This window comes from Arthrobotrys flagrans (assembly GCF_004000055.1).
Source record: "Arthrobotrys flagrans strain CBS H-5679 chromosome Unknown unitig_15, whole genome shotgun sequence".
Taxonomy (NCBI): domain Eukaryota; kingdom Fungi; phylum Ascomycota; class Orbiliomycetes; order Orbiliales; family Orbiliaceae; genus Arthrobotrys; species Arthrobotrys flagrans.
Window position 1 is genome coordinate 241,577 of NW_027137545.1, and position 25,640 is coordinate 267,216.

A 25,640-nucleotide genomic window follows, 5' to 3' on the forward strand; every position below is an offset into this window, starting at 1 on the left:
ACCCAAGGACAAAGAGCCGAAGAAACACCTCAAGAAACAGCTCTAGACGAGGGAGAAATTGAGGACTCTAAGGATAATACAGACAAAGAGCCACATGAAATGGATCCCAAAGATGCCAAAGAAACTCCCAGAACGTAGGGGCCGGGTCGAGTAAAAAGAAGAAGAAGAAGAAGAAGAAGAAAAGCGGTTCCAAGGCTGTTGATCCCCAAAACGATGATGACGAATCATGGTACATTGGAAACCAGAGAGTCGGCCTGGCGCCGCAAAAGAAAAATGGAACTTAGGGAGATCCAAATTCGGTAGCCAGGATTCTCAAACCACTCGATAAACCGGATGATGAAGATGACGAGAAGACCGCTGAAGCGAAACCCAAGAAAATACCGCTTATCGTCAAAACTGTTGCGATATACCGTATAAGGCGTAGTGCCGGGTCTATACGTACCGCTCTATAAATACAGGCGGATCTACGATGTGTTGGGATCTAGACGATCGATCATCAATTATACATACACAGACCTACATACTTTCCAGCGTACTTACGAGCTGTAGAACCTTTAACATGTTATTAGCACGACTTCCTGATCCTAAGAAGAGTATCTACCAACTAAGTATAATGTGCTTCAACTGTTTTCACGCTTTATTGTAGTATCTGCAGACTTTTACTGATCGTAATCTTAGAATCGCAAAGATTACTTTGCTTTTTAAATTCTCGATACAACGCTGCATAATATATTTCTTAGAATGTAATGTCTACATCTGTTACCTTTCTAAGCAGATTTACTTTGGCTGCAAATGGCTGTAACTACCAGGTCTGGCTCAATAAAATTAAGCAGGTGCTGGGATCGCACATGAAGTATGGCTATAGGCTGTCAAAGTTTATTGCCGATACTTCTATAGTGCTATCAGCCAGTACCTCAGGACCTTTACAAGATGCCAGGGAACAAGCTGGGGCTTCCCCGTCTACTGCTGAAACAGTAGACGTTGCAGACGCTGAACCGTTAGACAAGTACGAAGCAGCTAAGTTATTCGCTGGCGGCATTATACAAAAATCGGTTCATGATGATATATATAATATCCTCACCGGCTTGTCACCCAAAGTTATGATGGATCTACTTAAGGAGAGGTATAGGCTTGACATCGAAGGCGTTATAAACGTGCTTGAGAACCGTCTTTTCTCTCTTACTATACAGCTGGAGAAATACGACATGTATACGGCTATTTCGCGTTACTTCGAAGCAGTTATACAGATACAAAAGGAAAGAAGCGATATCTCACCTTCTACCTTCCCACAGTCAAATCTCATTAATGCTGCCAAAGGGGCATTAGACGAAACCAGAGATCAGCACCTCAACATCTATACGGTTATATGGTTTTATACGACGAATGCTACTAATAAGACGGCATATACAATCGAACGTTTGAGAGATCACATTCTCAAGCAAATAACCTTGTTTCACCATGGGCGTAATGCCCGTAGACGTGGAAAGTCAGAAAAGAAGGGTGCTAAACCTCAAGCCCCTTCTGCGTCTACGCCACCACCAGCTACGGACGCTACCGGCTTGGCAGCACATAAGGGAAATAAACGAAAGTTTAAACGCACAGTTAGTCAGGATAATAGAACTGAGGAGGGTGGTGCGGAGAAGAGAGTTCGCTTTGATACCGAGGGAAACGCAGGTTCTGGCTCTGGCGCTGGGAGTATGACCTCTCAGAAGAAGAATAAGATAACCTACCCTCCATGCGGCACCTGTGGAGGCACAAGCCACCCAGAAGAACGCTGCTTTGTTAAGCATCCAGAACTTAGACCTCTAAACTAGAGAATCAAGAAGAACGTTTCCTCTTATCCCACAGTTCCTAAACCTCGTGACGTAACAACGATATACAGAGCCAATATCAAAAGAAATGCCTGTAAAGGTGCTTCTGGAGAATCATGGCATATAGACTCAGGCGCAAGCGACTGGATCTGTAAGGATTATGATTTATTTATACCTAAAACTTACGTCTCTTTCGATATAGAAAGAAAGATAAGGTTAGAGAATGATTTAATTATACCCGCTCAAGGATACGGAACTCTTATTATAGAAACCGATACTACTATCCTAAAGGTACACGATGTGCTGTACGCGCCCCAGATAGCTCTCAACCTATGTTCTATCAGGAAACTGCAGGAAAGAGGAATAGGCGTACATTTTACGCCTCAGAGCAATATCCTTAAGAAAGACGGTTTTATTATAGCACAACCAATTTTCGATGAAGAAATAGGCCTCTACGTACTAAAAAGTAATAATGAATACTGCGTGCCTGAGAGGGCACAAGACAGATCCTTCATTTCAGAGGCTATAACGCTATCAGCGCATCGAGTAACCACAGATCATACCTTCCCAACCAAAGTTACGGAATTATTAAAATGGCACAGGAAACTAAGTCATGCCAGTTAGAGAACAATTCGCAGAAGTATGGCTCGAGCTGGGGTTGAAATATCCTCTAAAAAGCAGAAGAATCCAACTTACGAGCCATGCCTCTTATCTAAAGCTAATATACGCCCAAATCCAGATCCTGCTACCTCCAAGAAGTCACATTCCTTAGAGCGTATACACATAGACATAGTGGGGCCATTTGCAACAGCTTCACTGCATAAACGTCATTTGGATCCTACAGCTAAGCTACATCAACAAGCAAAGTATGCGCTTATAATCGTAAACGAGGCTACCCACTATAAATAGATAAGGTTCTTTACAAATCATTCAGAATACCAAGTACATTTTATTCAATTCGTAACGATAATAGAACACAAATACAGTCGACAATCCAAAGTAATGGCTATACACCTCAATAATGCAAAGGAGTTCATACAGAAGAAAGTACAAACCTTCTGCGCAGAATACGGCATCGAAATTAAATCTTCCGCCCCATACGCACACGAGCAAAACGGTACAGCTGAGAGAGCAATACAGACGCTACGAGAACTTGCTACCGCAATTCTAATAGAATCTGGCTTACCAGAAGTATTCTGGCAAGAAGCTCTATCTACGGCCTGCTTCACAAGCAACAGGCTAGTACCTCCCAAGCGGAAAGGAGAACAGACGCCTAAATCCTCAAAAGAACAGCTCAATGGAAACCCTGTCGATTATACCCGTATGCACCCATTTGGCTATCTAGTGTACGTTACAGTGCCTAAGGAGAAACGCAAGAAGATCCTCAGCCAGCACAGAGCATAGAAAGACATATTTCTGGGATACACTCGTACCTTAAAACAGTATAGAGTCTGGAATATCTCAAAGAAGTACGTCTCTATAGTTAGAGATGTGGTATTCGTCGATAACTCTGCTCCCGCATGGGAAAGCTATAAAGCATGCTTCCCAGATTCCAGCTACTGGAAGAAGCCATACGTTGCCTTAGCCTTATTAGTACCTATACTTCCTGATCCGCAGGATATAGAGCTACAGGACAAGCTTAATGTTAGAGAGATATACGACGACAACCGACGGCATATCGGCACCATGTTACTGGAAGGCTAACCTGCTAGAAAGCTAAATTTTATGGTAGTGGTTAATATTTTACCTGCTCAACAGCAAAGAAAGCCAGATAACCCAATAATCGTAGACAAAACAATCGACGATGAAACTGCTAAGGTTGGACAGGTAGAAGAGCAGGCCGCGCTGCGACGCAGTGAAAGATTAAGAGAGATAGAGAAGGCACGCATGTTACGTACTACGATTACTTAATCCTCTAAGGTCAGATACTTACAGCACACAAGGGCTATCGAGGTTACTACTTTTGTGACCGCAGAAGATGCCTCAATTGACCTCGATCTGCTACAATCTTATAATGAAGCTATAGCCAGTAAAGAGAAAGAAGGCTGGCTAGCTGTAATTTAAAGAGAAATGGAATCGCTTACCGATAACAAGACATGGACTGCGCTTTCAGAGGTACCGCATGGTATTAAACCAATGAATACGCGCTGGGTCTTCACTAGGAAGCGCACAGATTCGGGAATATTATATAAAGCCAGATTGGTGGTAAAAGGCTACGAACAGCGCTATGGCATTTATTATACAGAAACGTATGCGCTAGTTGTCAACTTACGTACCGTACGAGCTTTACTGGTGATTACTGCGATTCTGGACTTAGAGGTTCATTAGCTAGATGTTAAAACAGCGTTTCTGAATGCTTCTCTACCTTTACAGGAGAGAACACCTATCGCTCTACCGGCAGGTTATAAAGCGCCAACTGGAGTTGTGGCACTGCTTCTGCTAAAGTCATTGTATGGCCTGAAACAGGCTCCATACCTGTGGAACGAAGACTTGAACAATACGCTTACAGGCGAAGAGTTTCCATATAAAATGACAAGAAGTGAAGTAGATGAATGCCTGTACTTTTGCAAAGGCATGATTATAGTCACATACGTTGATGACTTCCTAATCTTCTCAAAAGATATAACTATGATACAGCAGACGAAAGCGTACCTGATGAAAATGTACGAAATCAAGGATATGGGTGAAGCTAAACGGTTTTTGGGCCTACGAATACGAAGGAATCGTACTTCTAGGACGTTACAAATAGACCAAGAAGAATACTGTAAAAGCATTCTGGATCGTTTTAGCATGCTTAACAGTAAGTCAAGATAGACTCCTATGGATTCTGGCGTACGATTATCGAAGGATGCTTCCTGGCTCGCACTTAACGAAGAAGATCACGAAATCTACCGAAGTATGGTTGGCTCGTTAAATTACGCCGTACAAGGTAGCCGACCTGACTTAGCATATACGGTTGCAAAGTTAGGGCAGTATGCCCATGCGCCTACGGAGGAACATTGGAAAGTAGTAATATGGGCTTACCAGTACCTGTCTGCTACTTACAGGCAGTTACTCCATTATAATAGCAAAATGGTCGATGAGAAGGATCTACCTCTACTGCTAGAGGGGTATAGTGATTTAGATTGGGCACAAACCTATGGGCTAGAGGATATTGCACGAAAGTTAACGTTTGGCTACGTGTATCTACTGGGAGGTAGCATTATTTCATGGAGCAGTAAACTGCAATCGGTTATTGCGAAATCCTTAATTGAAGCAGAAGTAATAGCTTCTAATTATGCAGGAACTGAAGGAATTTGGCTTCGGAAGCTGTTATCCTCAATCCTTGTATCGCTTTAACCGCAGACAACGCTCCCTTTACCCCCTACGGTTCTGTACATGGACAATACTGCCGCTATAACCGTAAACACAACAGGTGGCAACCAACAGAAGACAAAGTATTACGATCTGCAATACTTCTGGATTAGAGAAAAGATAAGGAATGGCACTTTCAGATTAGAGCATCGTGGCTCCAAGGAGTTACTGGCGGATGCGTTGACTAAGTCCCTACTGGCCAGCTCGCACAACTATCATTTTACGCGCATGGGCTTACTCGATTAAAAGAATGAGAATATTATTTTGCTTTATATTGCATAAAATCTCAGATAAAACGAACAGCCGCGCAGAATAAACAAACAAAGGATAAGGCCCTCAAGGCACTAAGGCGGAAAGGCTACGCCTCCAGCGGCAGCGTCTTTCGCTTGCACATAATTTTGCATCCTAAATTTATTTTAAATTAGCTGACGTACCGTCTAGGAACTAGAGCTATAACTTACGCATCCGCACGGCCGCGTAAATGGGCCAATTCCGCCATCACATCCTGCAAAGTAGGCAGGGGAGCTGCACCGCCCGGAATACCTCGTGCCGCGTCAACCGCAGCGATGACCTGAGCATGGGTAGCACCCCCACCTACTGCTCCTCCAGCGCCACTAGCTCCACCAGCTCCACCACCTGCACCTCCTCCGTGCGCTGCTAGAGCCGCATTGGCAGCTGCCAGTGCTGTATTAGAAGCAGTTAAGGCTGCATTAGCTGTAGTCAAAGCTGCGTTGGCTGCAGCCAGCTGGTTCTGCAGGTCCCGTACGTCTAGGTTGGCAGGAAGGTGGGTAAGCTGGGGCATAGGCGTGCCGTCTGCCAATGTTGGCCCCCATACCGCTCCAGCGACAATACAGTCATTTGATAACGGTGGAGGGCCACCAAGAGCTACGCCATGGAGGGCATTTGGCGTATTAGCGCTATGCCTGTGCGCCTGTGGAGCCGCAGTCTGATACATGACAGGATCTCCGGGAACGATTATAAGCGCTGGCGGATTACAGACGACAAAACTGCGTCCCGGCCCAGAAGCGCGAGGAGCCCTAACGCTCCGTGCTTAATACAAATTAGCATCTACCTCTCAAACGCATAGGATTACAGAACTTACACCACGTGCACAAAGAGTTTACCTTTGTACAGGAACTGCACTTATTACTGCGGGTATCCGGAGATACAATACACAGATAACCGTCATCGAAGCACCGCTGACAAGGTACGGCACAAATATATGATGCCGGATTGGCGAGAATAGCGTTCGCACGAGCAAGGTGACTGGCAACAGCAGCAGACATAATGATGTTATAAGGCTGTAAAGATATAAAATAATATAATAGTAATAATGAAGTAAGCTGGGGCTATGAACGAAGCTGGGGATATGAAAGAATGGAAAGCAAACAAGGCGAATGACAGCCAGTTAAGTACTTCTCTTTCTCCAGAACAGCTCCAGATGTCTACACTAATTTTAGAGCCGTACAGCATGGCTCTAAGCTGGGGATGTGGCATGAAATCTGGTAAATTGCATAACTGCAACAGACGCCCCTACAGCTCCAGAGCTACGTACGTTCTAGATAATGATTCTAGAGCCATAAAGATTCCCATATGCAACAGCATGCACGGTGATTTACAACTGTTCGCTGCAAAGCATGAATCTGCATTAATATAACAAGCGCCAGTAAGCGCACAGCCTAATCCAACATCCGTACGGAACAGTTGGTTCTATAGGCCACTATGGCAGTTATGCCATTATAAGACGTTGAAGCGTACCGCTGTAAACGCAACGATTCTATACTCTATAACTGAGAGATTACGCGCCTTTTACAACTAAGTGGCTTCATACTACGAGCTGCGCAAGCACTACGATTAGATGAAACTACAACAGGTTGGATACAACGGGGCATTGAGGTCACTACGGTTTATGCCGTAGATCCTGCTGGATTGTAATTATGCGAAGTTACAAGACACATCGTGATACAGCGATTCTTACCGTCTACGCCCCATATACGAGCTGGGGTGTTGCGATATACCGTATAAGGCGTAGTGCCGGGTCTATACGTACCGCTCTATAAATACAGGCGGATCTACGATGTGTTGGGATCTAGACGATCGATCATCAATCATACATACACAGACCTACATACTTTCCAGCGTACTTACGAGCTGTAGAACCTTTAACAAAAACCAAGCTTCAATTCGATAGATCTCGATGGCACATTACTTCTCGAACGGCGGCGATTGAGGTTCAACGGCTTGTGCTGTTTGGGTTGACCGACGATCGGAAATTTGCTACGATTAATGAAATTCCGGTGGAGGAGATTGTGGTTGAAACGGGGATTCAGGGGTTGTAATATTTTAAGATTCCGATGATGAGGAATTTTATGTTGGTTTCGGTGCCTGGGGGGGAGGGGATGCCGAATACTATTTGGTGGATTGGGGCGAGGGGGACTGAGGTTAGTAGAGGCATTGTCTTGCGACTCCCGATTGTCGAGATGTATGAGATGCTAATCGTGGGTTGCTATTTATACATTGAGTTTGTAACGCCTGGGTTTGTTTTAGGGATAAAGTTGAAGATGATGATACCACCGGGGCAAAAGTCGAAGAGAGTAGCGCTGCTTGGACAAAAGTTGAAGAGAGTAATACTTCTGAGGCAAAAATTGAAAAAAAAAATAGCGACCGATGGGGCACAGATTGAAAATGACAAGAATACTGGGGCAAATGTTGAAGAGAATAATACTAACGGCGCAAATGTTGAAGTCGGTGATACTGCTGGGGCTGAGAGTAATCCCCCTGTTGAGGGGCGTCTCGTCTTGGTTTATCCGAAGAGCACGAGGGTAATGTGTAGGTAGCTTTTGTATGTTCAATAAAGTTGCATCAGAGGGCGTTTCTAAGGAGTGTTGCAATGTATTTGAATCTTATGAATGAATTCGGAGAGCAGTAAGGTGTTTAGGGTAGTAAGAAGCCGTTCTGGACATTGCGGTACTAAGCGTTCCAGAAGAACTTAATATAGAGGTAATCATATATTGAGGCGGCCCGACATTCGAAAATTGAACCGTTGTGGTGGTCATTGGCATTATGCCCTCTCACATCGTTACGCTGATGTCCATGATTGTATCAGAGCTGCCCTGGTAATTACTAGGGCATTTGAGCTGCCCTATTGCCTTACTTTTCGCTTAACTGCCTGGCTTTGCCGAAGAGGTATCGAAGCGTGCAGAATTCGAGGGCTTCATTGTGCAAACCGACTCTGTTCTAGTCGTTTTTCCACTAGCACTTGTAGCCGTATTTGTATCAGCCCCTTGTTTTATAGGCGCCTTGCAGTAGTAGCTAGTAGTAGATGGTTTATTGAAAGCAGGACCGAAGGTATAGCAGTTCTAAGAAGTCTGTATAAAATTACCTGACGGGGAAGAAAGTATCTTCAGCTTTAACTGGTGCCGTATATGAGCCTCCGTGAACCTACCACAGCTTGAAGCGATAATGCTAAATAGTCGTCACTGGTGGCCTTGGCCTTGGCTTTTTGGTGCGCTTCCTCCCATTCTTCGACGTCATCCGCCCAAGAGAACTTGGACGGATGGAAGGTGGGGAATTGGGGGTTGGTGGTGGTGGTGGTAGCAGACATTTTGGGCTATTGAGAAGATACTTAAATAATTAGACAATGTTTCGAGTACAAACCTTGTTCTTAGGAAGAGGGTAGACTGGAGAGGTATCATCTGATAGAGGATGTTATACCGTACAAGATGCTTGTGGGGTTGTTAGCTGTTGGTTTGGTAGGTATGTAAAGGTTTTTGTGAGGAAGCTTGTGAATGGTAGCAGTAGTCAATGTTTGGTAACGAGACTGGGCTGAAGAGAAGAAGGAAGGGAAGGAAGAGGTAGAGGGAGGAAGAGCAGAAGGGGGATTTTACAACCGTCTCTCCCGTATCTTATAATTCCCTTTTCAAGCACAGCGTTATTCTGTGCTCAACATTAGTTAGTCTTGTGTGCGCAACACTATTCAATCTGCGTTGCCCTGTTGAACAAGTCGTAGAGCCTTACAGTGTATACAAGCTTGTAGAATTATTCTAGTCTCGAGGCTAGACGCGGCGTCGCAACATATTTTATGCCTAGCAGCAGTCCTGTGTGTAAACATAAGTGCCGCCTCTGAATGGCCATTCACCCTGTGTTGCCCTGTTTAACAGACTGTAGAGTCTCAACTAGAATCTTCTATATGCTCGGCGCTCTCTAGCTAGCTAGCGTCTTTTTTTCTTTTCCTTCTTTCCCTTGTGCACGGTATTTAAACAGAGCCCCCCTCAGCACGCAACGCTTCCTCCCGTTCAGGTTCACTTTTCATCAAAACATTCTTTCCTCAGCAACATAATACTTCACGCTCTCGCCACATCTCCTCTTCACACCTTCACCAAGCAGCCTGTTATTATTTTGTCCACAGATCCATGCAACTGACATATCAGGCATTGGGAGCATTCTAGCCGTTATTGTTAGCTGCAGAGATGCTTCTCAGCGCATTTTTGTTATCTACGGCTCCGGCCTCTCGACTGTTGTCACGTTTTCATATACGTTCGACGTACCAATATTAAAAGGGTGCTCGAGAGCAACGATTCAATGGTAGCCGGATTAGGGTGCGCCGTTAATGGTCCCGAAGAAGATAAATTCGGCCACCTTGCAGACCATTGCGGTGCTCAGAATGATTTGCGGGGATACAGCGGAGAGTATACGAGGAGAGGTCTTAGGGCCATCTTTCAAGTCCTCTGGGCTGTGATTTTGGGCATCGATGTGTACGAGGAAGGGATTGGAGTGAGGCATGGTGCATTTGCACCATGATACCGGCTTCAAAATCTTCGGAGCCAACTATTATACACGTATCAAGCACGAGGACACCCTCCTGCACTATTATAGTCATCTCGTTGCAATTTAGTACGTTGTGTAGAATGGTGGGCGTGTACCATCCCCTCTCAGCGCAAGACTACCCTATGGTGTGCCAACCGGTTTCCTTGTATCTGGATTAGACTGTTAATGCTAGGGAATATTTTAGAAGTTGCGACGTGTGCACCAGCTTACTGTATTTCTTTTTGGAAGTAAAGATGTCCGATTCAAGATGATAACCAGTCACTTCAAGGTATAGCTTCTTATATCTCGATACTAATATAAAATGAGCTAGCTGACAAGCGATATGCAATAGTTCGCCAAGACATACGACCGAGAGATGCCACAGCCATTCTTAATGACATATGTGGCATACCTCCAGTAGGTCGATGATTATTTTATTCTCATTGCTAATACAACAAAGCATTCCGGAGATCAGAGACATAGTACCACCAAATGACCTCGAAGCCGTCCCGATGGGGTTAGACTCGTCGGCGAGTCAACCCCGAAATCATGAGTCCGAACTCAATTACGAGTCTCTTCATAGGGCTGTGTACCCGTTTGCAACATTACGGCGTTTGAATAGACGGCGAGTATACCACTCGGCTCCGTGCCGATTATAATATTTAGTTTTGCAAAAGCAAAGCCCAGCGACAAAACGTGTTTCGTCGTTTACTACACACATCAATGGTGGAAGCACAGCGGACCGACAACAGTTTCATGAGCTACCCGGTGTTTGGTTTGTGAGGAATCGGTTGTCGGGGTTAGAGGTGTGGGCAAGCACGAACATCCACGTTTACGTTGGGGTATAGTTTTTATTAGAAGTTCAAGGGTCTCGATGCAAGTTGGGCGAGGAACACCGGATGATACAGGTTCTTCATCGTTATTATATTGCTGGGTCATATTATCGATGACCATGGTAGACGTTTAGGGGACATATATGGAGGTGGGGGATAAGGTCTTTAGGAATTGACCATGTCATGCCAAAAAATGACCTGAAGGGTCTCCGGGTTTGCGATATGGTAAGCAAGGTTCATATCTAGGAAATACTTGCTTATGGCGTTGGAGTACATGCTTATATGGACTTTCTTTTACTTAGCCGCCGGGATTTGAGTGTTATTTGTTGGTGGAAGATGGTGTCCTTTTGGGCTAACCATGTGCCGCCAAAAGACGACCTGAAGGGCTTCTGGGCTATTGATTTGGCAAGTACGGCCTCTTACTCTAAAAAGTACTTGTTTGTTAAATATCTACTGACTAATATGGGCTTCCCCTTAGTTGGATGGAGTGGCATTTTAGCCCAGCCGATAAACATACTACCGAATCGAGACGATTACCGGATTAGGAATCACCCGAGATCCCATGCGCCAGCCATTTAACCCCACATTCCCACCGGAAATACCACCTTTTACCAGCCTCCGGGCGCAAGAAAAAGTCAGAGAGAATCCCCATATCAACGTCAAACAATGTTTGAGTTGCTTGTCTTCTCAAGCGCTTCAGCAGCAAAACGATTGGAGTCAAAGGGGATCGAACCCTTGCCCTTCCGCATGCAAAGCGGACGCGCTACCACTGCGCCATAACCCCAATTTGTGGGATGGCATGGGAATATTCCGTCAGAGCGCTGGTGGGAGAAAATGACGGTGGGCCGCCGTGGCCAGAACTAGTCCAGCGAACGCATGGCCTGGAAATAGGCCTGTGTTGAAGACAGTATTCGGCGGGGTTCTGAAAGTCCAATCACCCAACTCCCAAACATGGTTGTGCTCGGCCTCCGTGGCCAAAACACAGTCTGCTGAACGCATAGCCTAGTAATAGGCCTGCGCTGGGAGCCATTAGGAGGGTATACATGGTCGGATCGTGGTGTCCGGACACTTCTCCGTTGGCACTGTGAACCGATCATATATCCGAGTGGGAAGCATGGGTTGGGGGCGGGGCGTGGGAAATGTGTTTACCGAGTTCGAAAGCTACGGGCCCAGGAAAACACGCACCCGGGTCGAGCGACAGATTGACTCCGTGAATGCATGTTTTCTTGGGTTCGACGGCCTCGACTCAGAGAATGCTTGTTTCCCTGAGACGACAGTTTGATTCAGTAAATGTATGGTCCCCGGGTCAGATGCTGCGGATCCAGATAAACACGCACCTGAGTTGAACGGCATTTCGACTCCGTGAATGCATGTTCGTCTGGATTCGACAGCTTCAACTCGGTGAATGCATGCTTCCTGGGTTCGACGGTAGTTTAGAGTTTTGGATGATATATAGATTTGGCCCGTCTGGTTCTTGTAGTATTAAAGCTAAGAATTATCATATCTGACTTTATGCCTGTCTGTCATCCCTCCTCGCGTTCGATCGCCACACGGAATTAACGAGACGACTGGATTTCTACTGTCGGGACCTGCACAGTCCCCCCTCCTCCCTGGAATCCCCGCTTTTAACATCCAAAATTGACATGTGACTTGCATGTAATCACCCTCCTTCTGCGCTTTATTCCTGTTGATTATAGTACCCCTCCATTGACAGGCAACTGTTCGGTTCCAGTACCCCCCGTTGACAAGCGCAACTTCACGTCACAACGCCCCTCCCACGCTTGATTACTACCATCGGTCACAGCACGAACGATTTCCGATCGACTGTCATGGTTACGAGACTGCAACTGTCAATCGGTACCATTTTAAGTAATGTCCTCAACGATGGCCCCAACGACCGTCGGTAGATCTCTGGGTGGTGAGATAAGTCACATGATAACTTTGGATTGTGAATGAGCGGGGGGTGTGCCTCAAGTTTTGGCAGCGAAAGTTGTCATGCGACTCGGGAGCTCCTCGGAGTTATTAGACGGCTTAAGCGGTTACAGATGTAGATATGAAAGTATGGTCTATGAGGTACGGGTATGTGGTAAGATATTGATAGTTGAGGGGATATATACATTGTATATTGAGTATATGAACAGAATACTCAGCCAAAGGCTAGCCGAAGGGGGATCATACGATTCCGCAATAGTCAAGGATTCAGTATTCTTACAAACACTGGACACAACTGTTAGCTCATCTCCACGCCACGCGGGATTCCGAGAATACTAACTTGAGAATAGTAAGGATTAAGAACCTGACAAGTCGAGCCGGAAGCGCAAGTGGTACCGCCCTGATCCCCACCAATTAGCATTACTCTCTCTCTCTCTCTCATAAACACTAAAGTTAACAACTTACTGTCCAGCCAATGCCGCCACATTGTCCCCACTTCGACACCGTCGGTCCAGTACCTGCAGGGGTGGTAGTAGTAATAGGCGTAGTAGTAGCGGCTACTGTAGTCCTGGTTCCGGATGTTGTAACTATGCGCGTGGTGATAGTAGTAGTTACACTTGTAGTTGTCGAACTCGTTGGACCGCTTGTGTTTAGCCCCCAGAAGGACATGCAGTCTGCTTCTCGTAATGGGATGTTATGGCCGACTCCTCCCGCCTTTTTATACTGTCAGAAACCACCATTTTCGCATAATTATATGAGGGAAGGGGGGGGACTTACAGAATAAGCAACATACTGCGTACCATCCCCAAAAATTATCTTAGTCCACCCACTCAATGGATTATTCGTCTCGTTCCTCGTAAAGCTAATACCAAGCACATTAGGCCACTGTTTATTCGATTCCAAGAAGTTATTGTAGTATAGTGTTGTATCTGCTGTTCCATGGTATATTGCAAGTTTTGGACGTGGGCCTGTGTACCCTGGGTACGCCGCGCGGACTTGGTCACCCCATTGTTGGGCGGTTTTGATGAGTTGACCGTTGGCACATTGGGAGTTCCATTCGCTGCTGCCGGCGAAACAACCGTAGGGGACACCGGCGAAGCCACAGCCACCGGCGAAGACGTCGGGGTAGGCGCCCATCATTAACTATTAATCCATTCCTCATTAACTTATTTGCACGAAAGAGGGGCGGTATGAAGGTGGAATATACCTCAGTCAACATAGCCCCCGAACTCAATCCCGTATGATAAACCCGTCCCGCATCACCAGAATACTTATTCAAAGCCCATTTAACCATAGTGACAATGGCCAAACTATCGCTACCACCATTATGCGTCAAACTAGCGGTACTAGCTACATCCCAGCATTTACTACTTCTTGTAACACTGGGATAGATGACAATGTATCCGTATTGATCGGCGAGGTTTGCCCATTGAGTGCCGCTGAAGAAGGCGGATGCGGAACCACCGCAGTAGTGGGCTGCTACTACGATTGCTGGACGGGTTTTGAGGGTTGTGGGGACGTAGATCCAGAATTCAATGTTGGTTGGGTTGTTGCCCCAGTTCTGGATTTTTCATTCTTATTAGCGGCCGTAGAAAGGATTATGGATAGGGTTGTGGGGGGTACCTCAGTAACTCTTTGAAGAGAGCTAGTAAGTCCGAAGACTTCAGCCGTACAGGCGAGAGCAGCGGTAAGAAACGAGAGTTTCATTGCGACAATACTCTATCAATATATCAATTTCGACGTCCTCTAAGATCTAGAATCAAATCAATTGACATTTACATCATAAATAGACCGACCAAAACCTCCGCCTTTATATAGGAATCCCTCAACCCCGGTCCATAACCGGAATCCAATCTCCAACTTCTCCAACTAGCTTGTCTCCTTTCATCCGAACTCCAAATTATATTTTTCTTCAAATTCACATCATATGCCCAATTTATCCATGGTTGATCCTGTTCTTCAATCGCTTCATATCATAATATGGTAACGTCCCCAGGTTTGATATTAAACCCGTTTAACCAACTGGCAAAATACCTATCTAGCTAGCTAGTGGTACTCTGGATATGTATATTCCGGGGCAGGGCGTAACAAGCGACCCCGTTAAAATTGTGGTAGCCGGCAGACATCGCCGAATTTTCCGCGTGGCTGGATAAAGTCGGGCTTGGTCGCCGGGATTAATTCTGTCGCTTATATATACCCTTGTTTTTGGGTAGCATTAATATATTTGACGTTTGTTTAATGTTTGTTTTTTTGAGTTATAGGCTTTAAGTCTTGCAGTGGAGAGTTTGGCAAGGCAGAAAACGCTTGGAGGGGTTGTAATGCTAGGATATATCCTGTTAGGTGGTTTTGCGGAGGGTTGTAGGATCGGGAAGGTATACTTCCGTTGGGTCGGGTTTGTATTCCGCAGTTGAGATTGTATTGACCCTAGACCTTGCATTTTGGCTAGTCAACCAGAGGATGGTGAACGTCGAACTCCGATCTAGATTCTTCATGGAGCAGCAAAAGGATGGTACGACAATAGAAACGATATTTTCGGGGAGGGGGGTATTTATTTCTACGCCGTTTAGCCGTGGCGGGACTAGACAGGTCTTCAATGGCCTGACGACGAACAACTGAGTCTCCCCCGACACTGCGTTTTGCGTTGGCCTCGATGCTCCGGAAATAGCAATTGCGGCAGAATATATGTTAATGTCTTGGCGAAAGGGCAATTGCGTCGACGATACTTCTCGGGATGTGGATTGGCCTAAATATTTCGAGAAACGATATTAATTAGTTTTGCGTTCGGTTATTAGACTAGTGGAATTGAGTAGGTCGAGTAACCTTCTTTTTGGGACTACTATTCTACTCTCAATACCTTACTTTCAAAAATAAGGAAATGGCAAAGACGAGAAGGGATGTGGCGTATGCATTTTTGATAGTTGCATATGTTATGGTACCGGGGATATTGGTGACTAGTTGGATGAATATGGTGTATGAAATTGTGGATAGAGTGCATGGGTTGGGGATATTGGGGACTTGGAGGTTTCCGAAGAGGGGAGGGGCATTTTTGGTAGATTTGGGAGTCGGGATTGTTATGGCAGTGGCGTTTTGGGGTGTTTGGATGGTTGATAGGGGGTAGCCAGTGGTTTTGTAATACAGTGAGTGCATTGTACTTACTTATTCAATATAAATCAGAATTCTTTAATAAGAGTGATTGACGCAAGACCATAAATGTCATTGTGTATTATAGGAAAGGAAACGATAAATACACTACGAAGAAGGGGAATTCGATCGGTTGAAATAGGACGGGCTGGTGGAGCGACGAACTTTCATGCTCCATGCATCTCAACTTAAACCTCTTGCTATACAAAGTTCGACCGTAGATATATCACGACGTCAAAATTGGCGAACAGCTTCCCTACTTTCTCTTAGTCGCAGTCTACACAGGCAGCAATCACCCGACATAGATGCAGGCTCTTCTAATACAAGGTAAATTAGATATATAATCCAGTCGTTAATATCAAATCGACAGTATGGAGCTAATTCGGGGGAGTAGGGATGGTGCGCCACCACCGTATCGAGAACATCGAGTAAGATCCGAAGGAACGCCTACACCGGCTGAGTGGGCAAGAAACACGGATGTTGAGCCGATAAGACATGCGGATATTGCGCCAATGACAGGCTGCGACTGAGACGACACCAGAGCCTGAAGCCGAGACAATATATTCACCCGTCACCGAGCCAAACCCAAAACATGACAGCATACTAGAACTACGACCCAACGATGAGTTTCGAGGAGTGTACATGTACATGTTTGAGTCTAAGGCCGGGCCTAGCCGTCCAGCAACGATGCCGGAGCTCCCGGCCTTAGGCACCGTCTCATCATACAACTTATCGCCTGAGGAATGACCACCTCCAAGCGGGCCACACGTAACACCTTCAGCCCCTCCAACAGGAGCACGGCCATAATTGTCGATGCCATTGGCATGGATACCTAAAGATATCATGCAAGAGGCACTTGATAAAGTCAGCACGATAAATGAAGAGGAGCAACTCCCCGGGTACCTTGCGCCAGAGCCTAAACCGTCCCCTAATGGGCATTGGCCGTTTCTTAAAACAGTCGGCTCAGAGTGGTGGCGAGATTGATTTAGGATTATTCGAGCTTTCCATGAACTCCTCAGGTTCAGGTACGGTCCCTTTATGTTCATCATGCGCTGGGCACCAGGTCGGCTCGTCATCCATAATACCTTATGTTGTCTATTCAAGCGCAACCCGGATGATGCTGTAGACCTGGTGCAGCTCCTTTCGTTCGCTCTCGGTGTCGGCGCATTTTGTTCTCTCATACCGTTAACTTATATGTACGGACATTACGATATCGTCGCAGACGGCCACCAGGACGCAAAAAGCTTATACTGGTTCATAAAAAAGATCCAAGCCACGTGAGCGCTGAACCACCATCTTCCAAACCTGAGGAGGCGAGCTGTATATTCGTGTATTTCATTGCGGTTCTGGTACTTTCAGGGTTTGGGATGATTGTCCGTTTTTTCGCGAGCGCCGCGTATTTGCAGTATCAGTCAAGAGGATATTTGCCTTAGCCGAGACGGATCTGTATGTGGAGAGGCTATATGCTTGTTTCCGGTTGCATTATCAATATTGGCATGTTTTCGACTGCGATTATTTTGATAGAAGGGCTTGTAGCGAGGGCAGCGAGGAGTGGTATATTTACGTCGTATACTAGGAAGTACCTGGGGCCATGAGAGGTGCTTTGTTGGATCCCTATATACTGTTCAACGTTAGTAGTGTAGGGTGTATGACTATACCTACTCGACTGGCGAATAGGGTCAGAATTACCAGCGTTGAAGGCAGTTTCAGTTAGGGATAATTCGATAACAGCTAACCGGATCCCGGTTAAGGATTAATGATGCAAGTGGAGTCATGATATGGGTCGTATAGTAATGCATATAAGGAATGCGCTGACGTATTTCTCGGCTGAACGAGCTAGAGTTTAAATCTCCACATTGACTGTAGCTTATACACCCGCCAAAATAACTTCAGGCAACATTTGATGTGACCGCGCGGTCGTGTCACGTGGCTTTGGAATATGACATTCCGGGCGTCTTGTGCCACTCGTTCGACCGTTGCAATTTAATCAAATTTGCCGTCTTCGCCTTGATATCTAAATCCTCTTAAAAGCTATTCGTTGGAATAGAGTCAATGAAGAGTATTACCTGACCAAGTATTCGTAATCAGCTCTTCATTGTCTTTTTTTTAAGGTTTGTTTGTCTATACCTACCCTATTTTTGGTGCCCGGGCAGCTCCTCATCAATATAATTAATAGTCACTTGAGATATATGCGGCAGAGCGTAGGAGCCAATATTAACAAATTAAAGGTCTATCGGCCCGGAATTATATCATCCAGATGTAGAGTACTTACTCTAGCATCACATACCACCTATATACCTTCGATACTTCCCATATACGCCCAACATCTCCAAAAACATCTGAGTCACAATAGCTACAGACAAGAGGCCATACCGCCCACTATGCCGAGCACCAATAAGCAATTCCGCACAAAGCTTCGGGCCATGGATCGACAAGAGTTGAATAAACTCGACATGCTGAATTATTCACGGGATCAAAGGCGAATGATTGACCAAGAAAGAGTTAGGCGGAGGAGAGCGGAAACTGAGGACCCGTCTGTGGCGGCTCTAGCGAGCTCGATGTCAGCGTTGCAGATGGACTCGGACTCGAGTAGTCGTCCTGCTAATCAGAGTGGTTTTAATTCCGGCGGCAATTCCGGCGGAACCGGTTCTGGCGGTAGTCGATCTTCTGGAAGTTCGGCAGGAGCCCCTGAGCGTTGGTATCTGTTCCCAGAGCATCATTCCATGGTTGCTGAACAGGTAGAAAACATCGTTTTCAAATCAAGTATCGGAACGGGCGCCCACGAATACACAACAAACCTAACCGGCTCCTTCAAATGCTCCAACCCGAACTGCAAAAAACGATGGGCAACTGGTATAATGGCCACAGTTATTCGAGGGTATAAGCAACAAGGGGGCCAACTCGGCTACAGCGCACAGGTGTACAGCCAACGGTGTATAAAGTGTGACAGTTTGGGACGTATGAACTTAGATGTGGATGTCTATGTTGAAAGAGTTGCTAGGAGGTTGTTAATTTGGAAAGGAGAATTAGAACCGATAAGGCGGCCAAAGGAGAAGAGAGAGATGCCGCCGCATATTGATGAGCTTTGTGAAGGGTGTCGAGAGGGTAATTGCCCTGGATATAAAGATTAAGCAGGATTGGAGATGCGATTGTGTAAGGGATTCGTGATCACAATTTGTATATTAGGTGGTGTACGAGCGATCCTTATTCAGACCATATGTAGTATAAAAAGTTGTAGTTGGATGCTATCAAACCTATTTGTTGGAAGTTTGGTTGTAATTCAACTGGTACCATGTACCAATTCGAAGAATCGCGGTCTGTACCTGTTATAACGTACAAAATCCGTCAAAAGTATGCTACTAGTAATTTTTTTTTTAACTACTACACATGATTTAAACATTTTTTCATTTCAAACCCCTTGCTTTCCAACCTTTTTGCAGGCCTGCTATTGGCTTACCTAAAACTTTCTGCTTTTTAACCCACTTACTACTTCACCCCAATGTGTGATATGCTGTGGTAGTTCGTTTGTGAATTGGTTGTTTATGAATATTTTATTACTGATAAGCTTGTTTATACACGCATAACTAATACAATTTTTCATTTTATTTAATATTTATTAAGTTGGCAAGTAGGTAGGTAAGCCAGTTTTCAAATCAAATCCCAAACAAATTCCCAAATCAGCTAATATGTGTAAATTAGTAATCTTCCCACCCATAAACAAATTAACAAACAAACTGATGAGTAGGCTAGTAGTGAACAGGCTGGTGAATAGGCTGGTGATTAAACTAGTAACTGGTGAGTTAAGAGGCTTTGGGGTAAGTTAATTTGAAAGGGAAAAACATTCAAACCATGTGTAGTAGTTGAAAAGAAATAGTAGTACCCTTCTGACGAATTTGTACGTTATATCTGCTGGCGGCTGCCACCAGCAATCGCATGAGCCACAGTATACACATGCAGCGGTTTTATCGGCCGAGAGTGGTCCAACCGTTTAAAGCGAGTTAAACAACACATTCTTTTGCCAAGTTTGTTGGATTCTGGTTTCTCCACCCAAAAAGACAAGACCAAACCGTTTTTGTTCGTGAAGCTTCTTTTCGACTAGCGCTCTCATTGTCAATCGATCCAAGGTACCTAGCATTCTACTGCTGACCGAACCCCGACATCCCTCGGCCCTAATACGTGGCTGGAAGGCGGTTATGTTCCAAGGAAGAATCACAGAATAACTCCGCCCGGCCAAAGAACAGGGATCGGGGAAAATTTTCGGTCACGGCTGTCGTCCCTTCGAGCGGGTTTTTACGAATCGTGCACTATGGTTGAGGAGAATCATAAGAGGGGAACTATCACAAGACTACAGAGTGCCTGAAAGATGTATGAGTGGAATAAGAAACTTGCATTGCATTACATTGCATAGACGTACGGAAGCGAAGGCCGCCACATTCGAAGAAGTTTTCGCACCTTGAGGGCCCCGTGGAACCGTAGACTTTACTCTTCGAAGGAAACTTCAGGGCCTATTGAAGGCAGCAATGAGCGACAGCGAAGCGTTGGTGAAAGCCAGACCACAGAATTTGCAGATTTCTGTGCGTCTGTATTGATGTTCCCGAAGAGGAAGGCGAGCAGGGATTAAGTTTTTGCGTGGGCTCTAGATTCGGCATGTGAGGATCCCACGTTTAAAGTTGTTCTTACATCTGGCAGGCCACCGAAAAATTCGAGGAAAGACAGTAATCATAGACCATGCCTTTGGGGCCACACAGATGTACACCTCTGCTTCAGCGTTTCTTATATGGGTTGCGTTAGCGGCGAGCACGGCATCTCGGAAGTTAAAAGGTCAGATCATTCTGAAACAGATTGAAGAAACAGATTCCCAGGTGAGAAGCTCAAAGATTTTGTTTTTATGCATCACGTGAAGAATACTACTCAAATTTTTCATCACAAGATCGCAGAAAACCCCAACTTGGAGCCTTCATCCAGCCAGGAAATTGGGTATTGCCCGAATGCTCCCAATTTAAAGTAGAAGGGTTGCTAGAAAAACGCGCACATTCGTCTTCCGTTTATGCGGTCGTTTATTTTTACCTACGACGGCTAGTATAGTGTCGTCACGACGTCGGCCTCGCCATCTTGACGTCAGATCGGTTTATGTCGACACGGGATCTACGGTCGCAAGAGCGAAGGTATACGGCGTCATATCTTTGGCTAATCTATGAGGGGGTACAATCAAGGCCATTGACGATAGATCAACAACCATGATTCCCTGATAGTTATCCAAATCTAGTATCTCGTTGTGGTAGATGCACATGTCAACCGTCTTGCAGCACACCCCCTGTACAAACTTTCCAAGTGGCTTACAGGGATGTTTTAAGTTAGTAACCCCACAGTCTGAGAATAGGTACCAACTCAAATATACTAGGGCCCGAAAGGCAACCGGCATGAACCAAGTTTATGTGCCTTCTCTTCCCGTCGCTTGGGTGCTTGGAGTCCTCCTTGCATATCGTCTGGAGATTCCCCACATCGCTCAAAAAGAACTGAACTACAAGCAACATGTAGCATTGGTTCTTGGAAATTATATGGACATTCGGTATGATGATATATCATGCGACGTCCCGCCGGAGAAAATGCAACCACAAGGGCTATTCTGCCTCCCTTTTTAACCGGAGTTCATCTTTCCTAATACATGGGCCAAAAATGGCGCTCACATGCCGCTCAATCTGCAAACTCTACAGACATACCTTGCGCACATAGATATTCATGCCCTGTACCTATTCGAATACTCATGCTCCTGTTCGGGGAAATTTATTAAGTTCCCAATCCTCCACCTAGGGCCTTGTGTATAAGCTCCCAAGCTACAAGGGTGCGGGTTGGCCGATCCAATCTTTTTTCCCCGCACTAACCCACGGATAATGTGCTATCTATGCAACGGCCCATGGCCTAGTTCGATTTACTGCCCAGATTTGGCGTTTTCCTGGGCGCAATTTAACGAAGCACATGTCTGCCAATAATGGACGAGCCAGCTTTGGGGTAAGAACTCTGGGGTAAGTTGTCAGGATATATAAGCTCCGAGGAGCGCACAGTTGTGAAAGATTTTTCTTTTGGCTGTATGAGAGATTGTTAGTCAATTGCTCGACAACCTTAGATTCTGCCATCATGAGGTTCAACTTCAAACTATCAACCCTAATCGGGGCTCTGTGTATCTTCTTAACATGCGCCAATGCTGGTGTCATTGAGAAGCGAGGTCGAGAGATCTTCCTGAACAGGTGGCAGTATGGACGGGACGAGTTGCTCTCCGGTTCTCTGAGGGTAGGCTATCTTGCATCTCAAGGTTATCGGCGCAGAATAGCTAACAGCTTGATACAGATTTTGGACCTCGGATGGTATAAGCACGTTGAAATCTTTTACGCTGCAGGCGAAAGATGGCAAACCCAGCCAATTGCTGCCAGTCGCATTGCTGGCCCAGACAACAGTGGCTGGGAAGACTGGGTTTTCAATGGATGGGCACCACGAGCTACGAGATTCTACATCAGATACACTACCAATGGCCGGTACTTCTATGACCCACCATTTGGTCAATTCTACACCATCAGCGTTGGCGAGCCACCCATTACAACTCGTACTCCTATTCCTCAACCACCAGTTACCACCCGCACTCCTACTGTGGACCCAGTTATTACCACTCGTACTGCCGTTTGTAAGTGTATATGGTTCCTCTATTTTCAATTCGAGGTGGAAACTTTCCCCTAATAAAACGGATAGTGCCACCAATTGTCACCGGTCCTGGCCGTGCCAAGATCAGAATCTCTGTCAAGAAGGCTCCTACTCTCGAGGACTGGCTTGCCAGCGAATATACTTTTGCTGAAGCTGCCTTGAAGCGCAACATTGGGTCTAGCAAGAACACCAATATCCCCAAGGGAGTCGTTGTTGCCTCCCCATCTACCCATGACCCCAACTACTGGTACCAGTGGATCCGTGATGCCTCTACTGTTATGGAGCACATTGTTGGAAACTATCTCAGAGACGGATCTGATCTTGACTACATTAAAGACTGGATCGAGTCTCAAGCCGTAAGTTGTCACGGTCGCTGAGCACCATATGATACCGCGAGATATACTAATTTGGCATAGAAATTGCAAAAAGTTGACAATCCGAGCGGTGGATTCAGCAGTGGAGGTCTCGGAGAGCCAAAGTTCCACGTTGATGGCACTGCTTTTACAGAGCCATGGGGACGCCCTCAGCGTGATGGCCCACCACTCAGGTAACTATCAACCTGCTTTAAACTTGTCAGCAATGCGTATCTTCGTGGATGCTAACTGTCTCTTAGAGCCAACACCCTCATGAAGTTCGCCGCCGCCTATATCAAGGCCGACGATGATTACGTCCGCAACAAGCTCCAGCCTATCATCAAGGCCGACCTTGAATACGTTGTATCTTACTGGTCTCACTCTTCCTTTGACCTTTGGGAAGAGATCCAGGGTCAGCATTACTTCACCATCATTGTCGCCTACCGCTCCATGATCGAGGGAGCCGAGTTCGCCAAGCTTATAGGCGACAATAGTGCCGCTGAGAAGTACAAGAAGACTGCAGAAAGCATGGTTAGCACCATCAAGGGTTTCTGGAAGGCTGATAAGGGATACATTGTCGAGACCCACAACATCCACGGCAGATCTGGACTAGATTGTGGTGTTCTCCTCGGCGCTTTGAAGGCCCCATACATCTTCAAGCCAAGTGGTGAGGAGGTCTTGGCCACTACCGATGCCCTTATCTCTGCCTTCCAGGGATTGTACATGATTAACAGAAATGCCCACGGTCCTGGGTTCGGTATTGGACGTTATCCCGAGGACGTAAGTTTTAATACACCGATGAGAATTGTAAGATGAGTAGCAGTATGCTAATTTATCACGATAACTAGGCTTACGATGGCCACGCCACAACTGGTGAAGGCAACCCATGGTTCATCTGCACTGCCACCGTTGCCCATGTTCTCTACACCGCCGCCTCAGACTTCAAGGCCGCTCAATCCGTCAACATTACCCCTACCGCTCTTAGCCTCTTCAAGCGTGCCTACCCATCTGCCACTCCTGGAAGCTACAAGGCCGGAAGCCAGGAGTTCAACAACATCGTCAGCAGCTTCAAGAGCCTTGGTGATGAATTCATGGCTGTTATTCGGCGACATGCTTTCGCTGAAGGTAACATGAGCGAGCAGTTCAACCGTTACACTGGATTCAACCAGGGTGCCCGAGATCTTACTTGGAGCTATGAGTCTGTCTTGGAGGCTATCATCGCTAGAAATATGCTCTAGGTAGATAGGTAGTCATTTTAATTGGTAGCACCAGAGTCTAGGCTATTCATAAAATAGCAGCGAGCTAGCCTACTCGTGTGGAGGTTCCCTTCTCGATATAGTAATTTGATACCACAGGGTTATAATGTTGTATATATTTTGGTACAGTACATATAATTTGATATTTTATCCCCATTTCAGTAATATACTCTGTTGTATCTAGGGAAACCCCAATAGCTATACGATCTCGCACACTCCGAAAAGCCTGCAGTGTGCGGGTACGCTGGGATATCAGAGGTTTCCCTCACAAAATATGATCCGAAATGATTTGTACAATGGTTCAAAATACCTAGGAATATAAACTTCTCTCCCTATTGAACCAAACTGCTTCTACTTTAGGCACTTTTGCGCGCCCAATCCTTTTGAGGTCCTTGACACCAGTGTCGACTATAGCTATTTACTAACTATTTATTCCTCTCGCACCCTTATTTTCACGCCCTCATCCTTCCCTGAAAACCCTGTCCGAACAACTTTCTCTTCCCCTTGCCCTCCCTGACGACAAAACAGTCTCCTGTTTTTCCCTCATTCATATTCGCAACTACCAAGAAGAGGACGTTCCCTTCGAGTTGGCGTTCTCTACTTCTCCAACTCGTTTCCGAAAATACTCCCCACTATGCGAGAGCTGGCACGAAACAATGATGTTTGTAAAGTATGCGTAACCAAGATGCTCCTTTCTTGAGAACTGGTCCTGATTTGAGATTTACAGGAAGAAAGCTGGAAAGAAGCGGGTAAACCAGATCGCTCAAAGACTATATGCTCGGCTAGAACATCCTGAAGGTGAAGAATTGTTCCCGGGAGATCTATGTAAGCATTCGCAAAGCAGAATAAACGTCTGCCTTAGATTTAATTTAGCACTAGAGGGCTCGGACTCCTACTCGACCTTGAGAGCGAATATATCTTCTGCAATACCCTTCCGTAACATCAAGTCAGCACAAGGTGTCCCTTTCGCCGAGTTTCTGGAAAGGTTTCGAGGCGAAATGTCAAAAGCGGACAAATTCCGCTTTGCGTATATCCTGGCAAAGTCTGTTTGACAATATTAATATATTATGAGTCAGACTGGATGAGAAATCCGTGGACATATAACGATATTCAGTTTTTGGAAGAAGAAAGGGCCACCGAAAACCAACGAAACTACGTTTTAGCTACATATACCTCCTGCCTCGTACCACAGTTCACGGCCGCCGACGAGTATATCGGTGAGTACTACTCCTAATCGAAAGGGCTTCTATTTCACCGCTATCCTGGCATTCTAGCTTTGGCTATGATGTTAATTGACATTGTGAGGTAGTGATATGGTCTCTAGGAGACTACCAGCTATACATAGGTAAATGGACGGTATAGAGCGGTGGGCGGTAGGCCCGCCTATAAGCCTGAGGGAACACAAGTGTCTATTGGAAGAAAGGCCTAAATAACAAGAGCTCGCGCTTGTGGATAAAACAT

General features: G+C 45.8%; 7 protein-coding genes across 7 annotated transcripts; 4 read left to right on the forward strand and 3 right to left on the reverse strand.

Moving 5' to 3' along the window:
- Positions 1-848: 848 nt before the first annotated feature.
- DFL_000060 (uncharacterized protein) lies at positions 849-1,814 on the forward strand (the record flags this gene model as incomplete). Its single annotated transcript, XM_067635343.1, has 1 exon — positions 849-1,814. The coding sequence occupies one exon, from the start codon at positions 849-851 to the stop codon at positions 1,812-1,814; it is 966 nt and encodes a 321-aa protein (XP_067494581.1).
- A 999-nt stretch (positions 1,815-2,813) lies between these two features.
- DFL_000061 (uncharacterized protein) lies at positions 2,814-3,515 on the forward strand (the record flags this gene model as incomplete). The annotated part of the gene is made up of 2 exons (XM_067635464.1): positions 2,814-3,157; positions 3,260-3,515. 2 exons carry the CDS (start codon positions 2,814-2,816, stop codon positions 3,513-3,515), a joined length of 600 nt encoding a protein of 199 aa, XP_067494582.1.
- A 1,994-nt stretch (positions 3,516-5,509) lies between these two features.
- Positions 5,510-6,120, reverse strand: DFL_000062 (uncharacterized protein; the record flags this gene model as incomplete). The annotated part of the gene is made up of 2 exons (XM_067635580.1): positions 5,510-5,570; positions 5,627-6,120. 2 exons carry the CDS (start codon positions 6,118-6,120, stop codon positions 5,510-5,512), a joined length of 555 nt encoding a protein of 184 aa, XP_067494583.1.
- A 2,195-nt stretch (positions 6,121-8,315) lies between these two features.
- On the reverse strand, positions 8,316-8,769 carry DFL_000063 (uncharacterized protein; the record flags this gene model as incomplete). Its single annotated transcript, XM_067635695.1, has 2 exons — positions 8,316-8,402; positions 8,611-8,769. 2 exons carry the CDS (start codon positions 8,767-8,769, stop codon positions 8,316-8,318), a joined length of 246 nt encoding a protein of 81 aa, XP_067494584.1.
- A 4,265-nt stretch (positions 8,770-13,034) lies between these two features.
- Positions 13,035-14,443, reverse strand: DFL_000064 (uncharacterized protein; the record flags this gene model as incomplete). Its single annotated transcript, XM_067635817.1, has 5 exons — positions 13,035-13,136; positions 13,202-13,450; positions 13,514-13,879; positions 13,944-14,297; positions 14,360-14,443. 5 exons carry the CDS (start codon positions 14,441-14,443, stop codon positions 13,035-13,037), a joined length of 1,155 nt encoding a protein of 384 aa, XP_067494585.1.
- Positions 14,444-18,258: 3,815 nt separating this feature from the next.
- DFL_000065 (uncharacterized protein) lies at positions 18,259-19,008 on the forward strand (the record flags this gene model as incomplete). Its single annotated transcript, XM_067635939.1, has 1 exon — positions 18,259-19,008. One exon carries the CDS (start codon positions 18,259-18,261, stop codon positions 19,006-19,008), a length of 750 nt encoding a protein of 249 aa, XP_067494586.1.
- Positions 19,009-22,012: 3,004 nt separating this feature from the next.
- DFL_000066 (uncharacterized protein) lies at positions 22,013-24,161 on the forward strand (the record flags this gene model as incomplete). Its single annotated transcript, XM_067636053.1, has 6 exons — positions 22,013-22,165; positions 22,223-22,553; positions 22,619-22,926; positions 22,987-23,117; positions 23,184-23,703; positions 23,772-24,161. 6 exons carry the CDS (start codon positions 22,013-22,015, stop codon positions 24,159-24,161), a joined length of 1,833 nt encoding a protein of 610 aa, XP_067494587.1.
- Between the last annotated feature and the right edge of the window lie 1,479 nt (positions 24,162-25,640).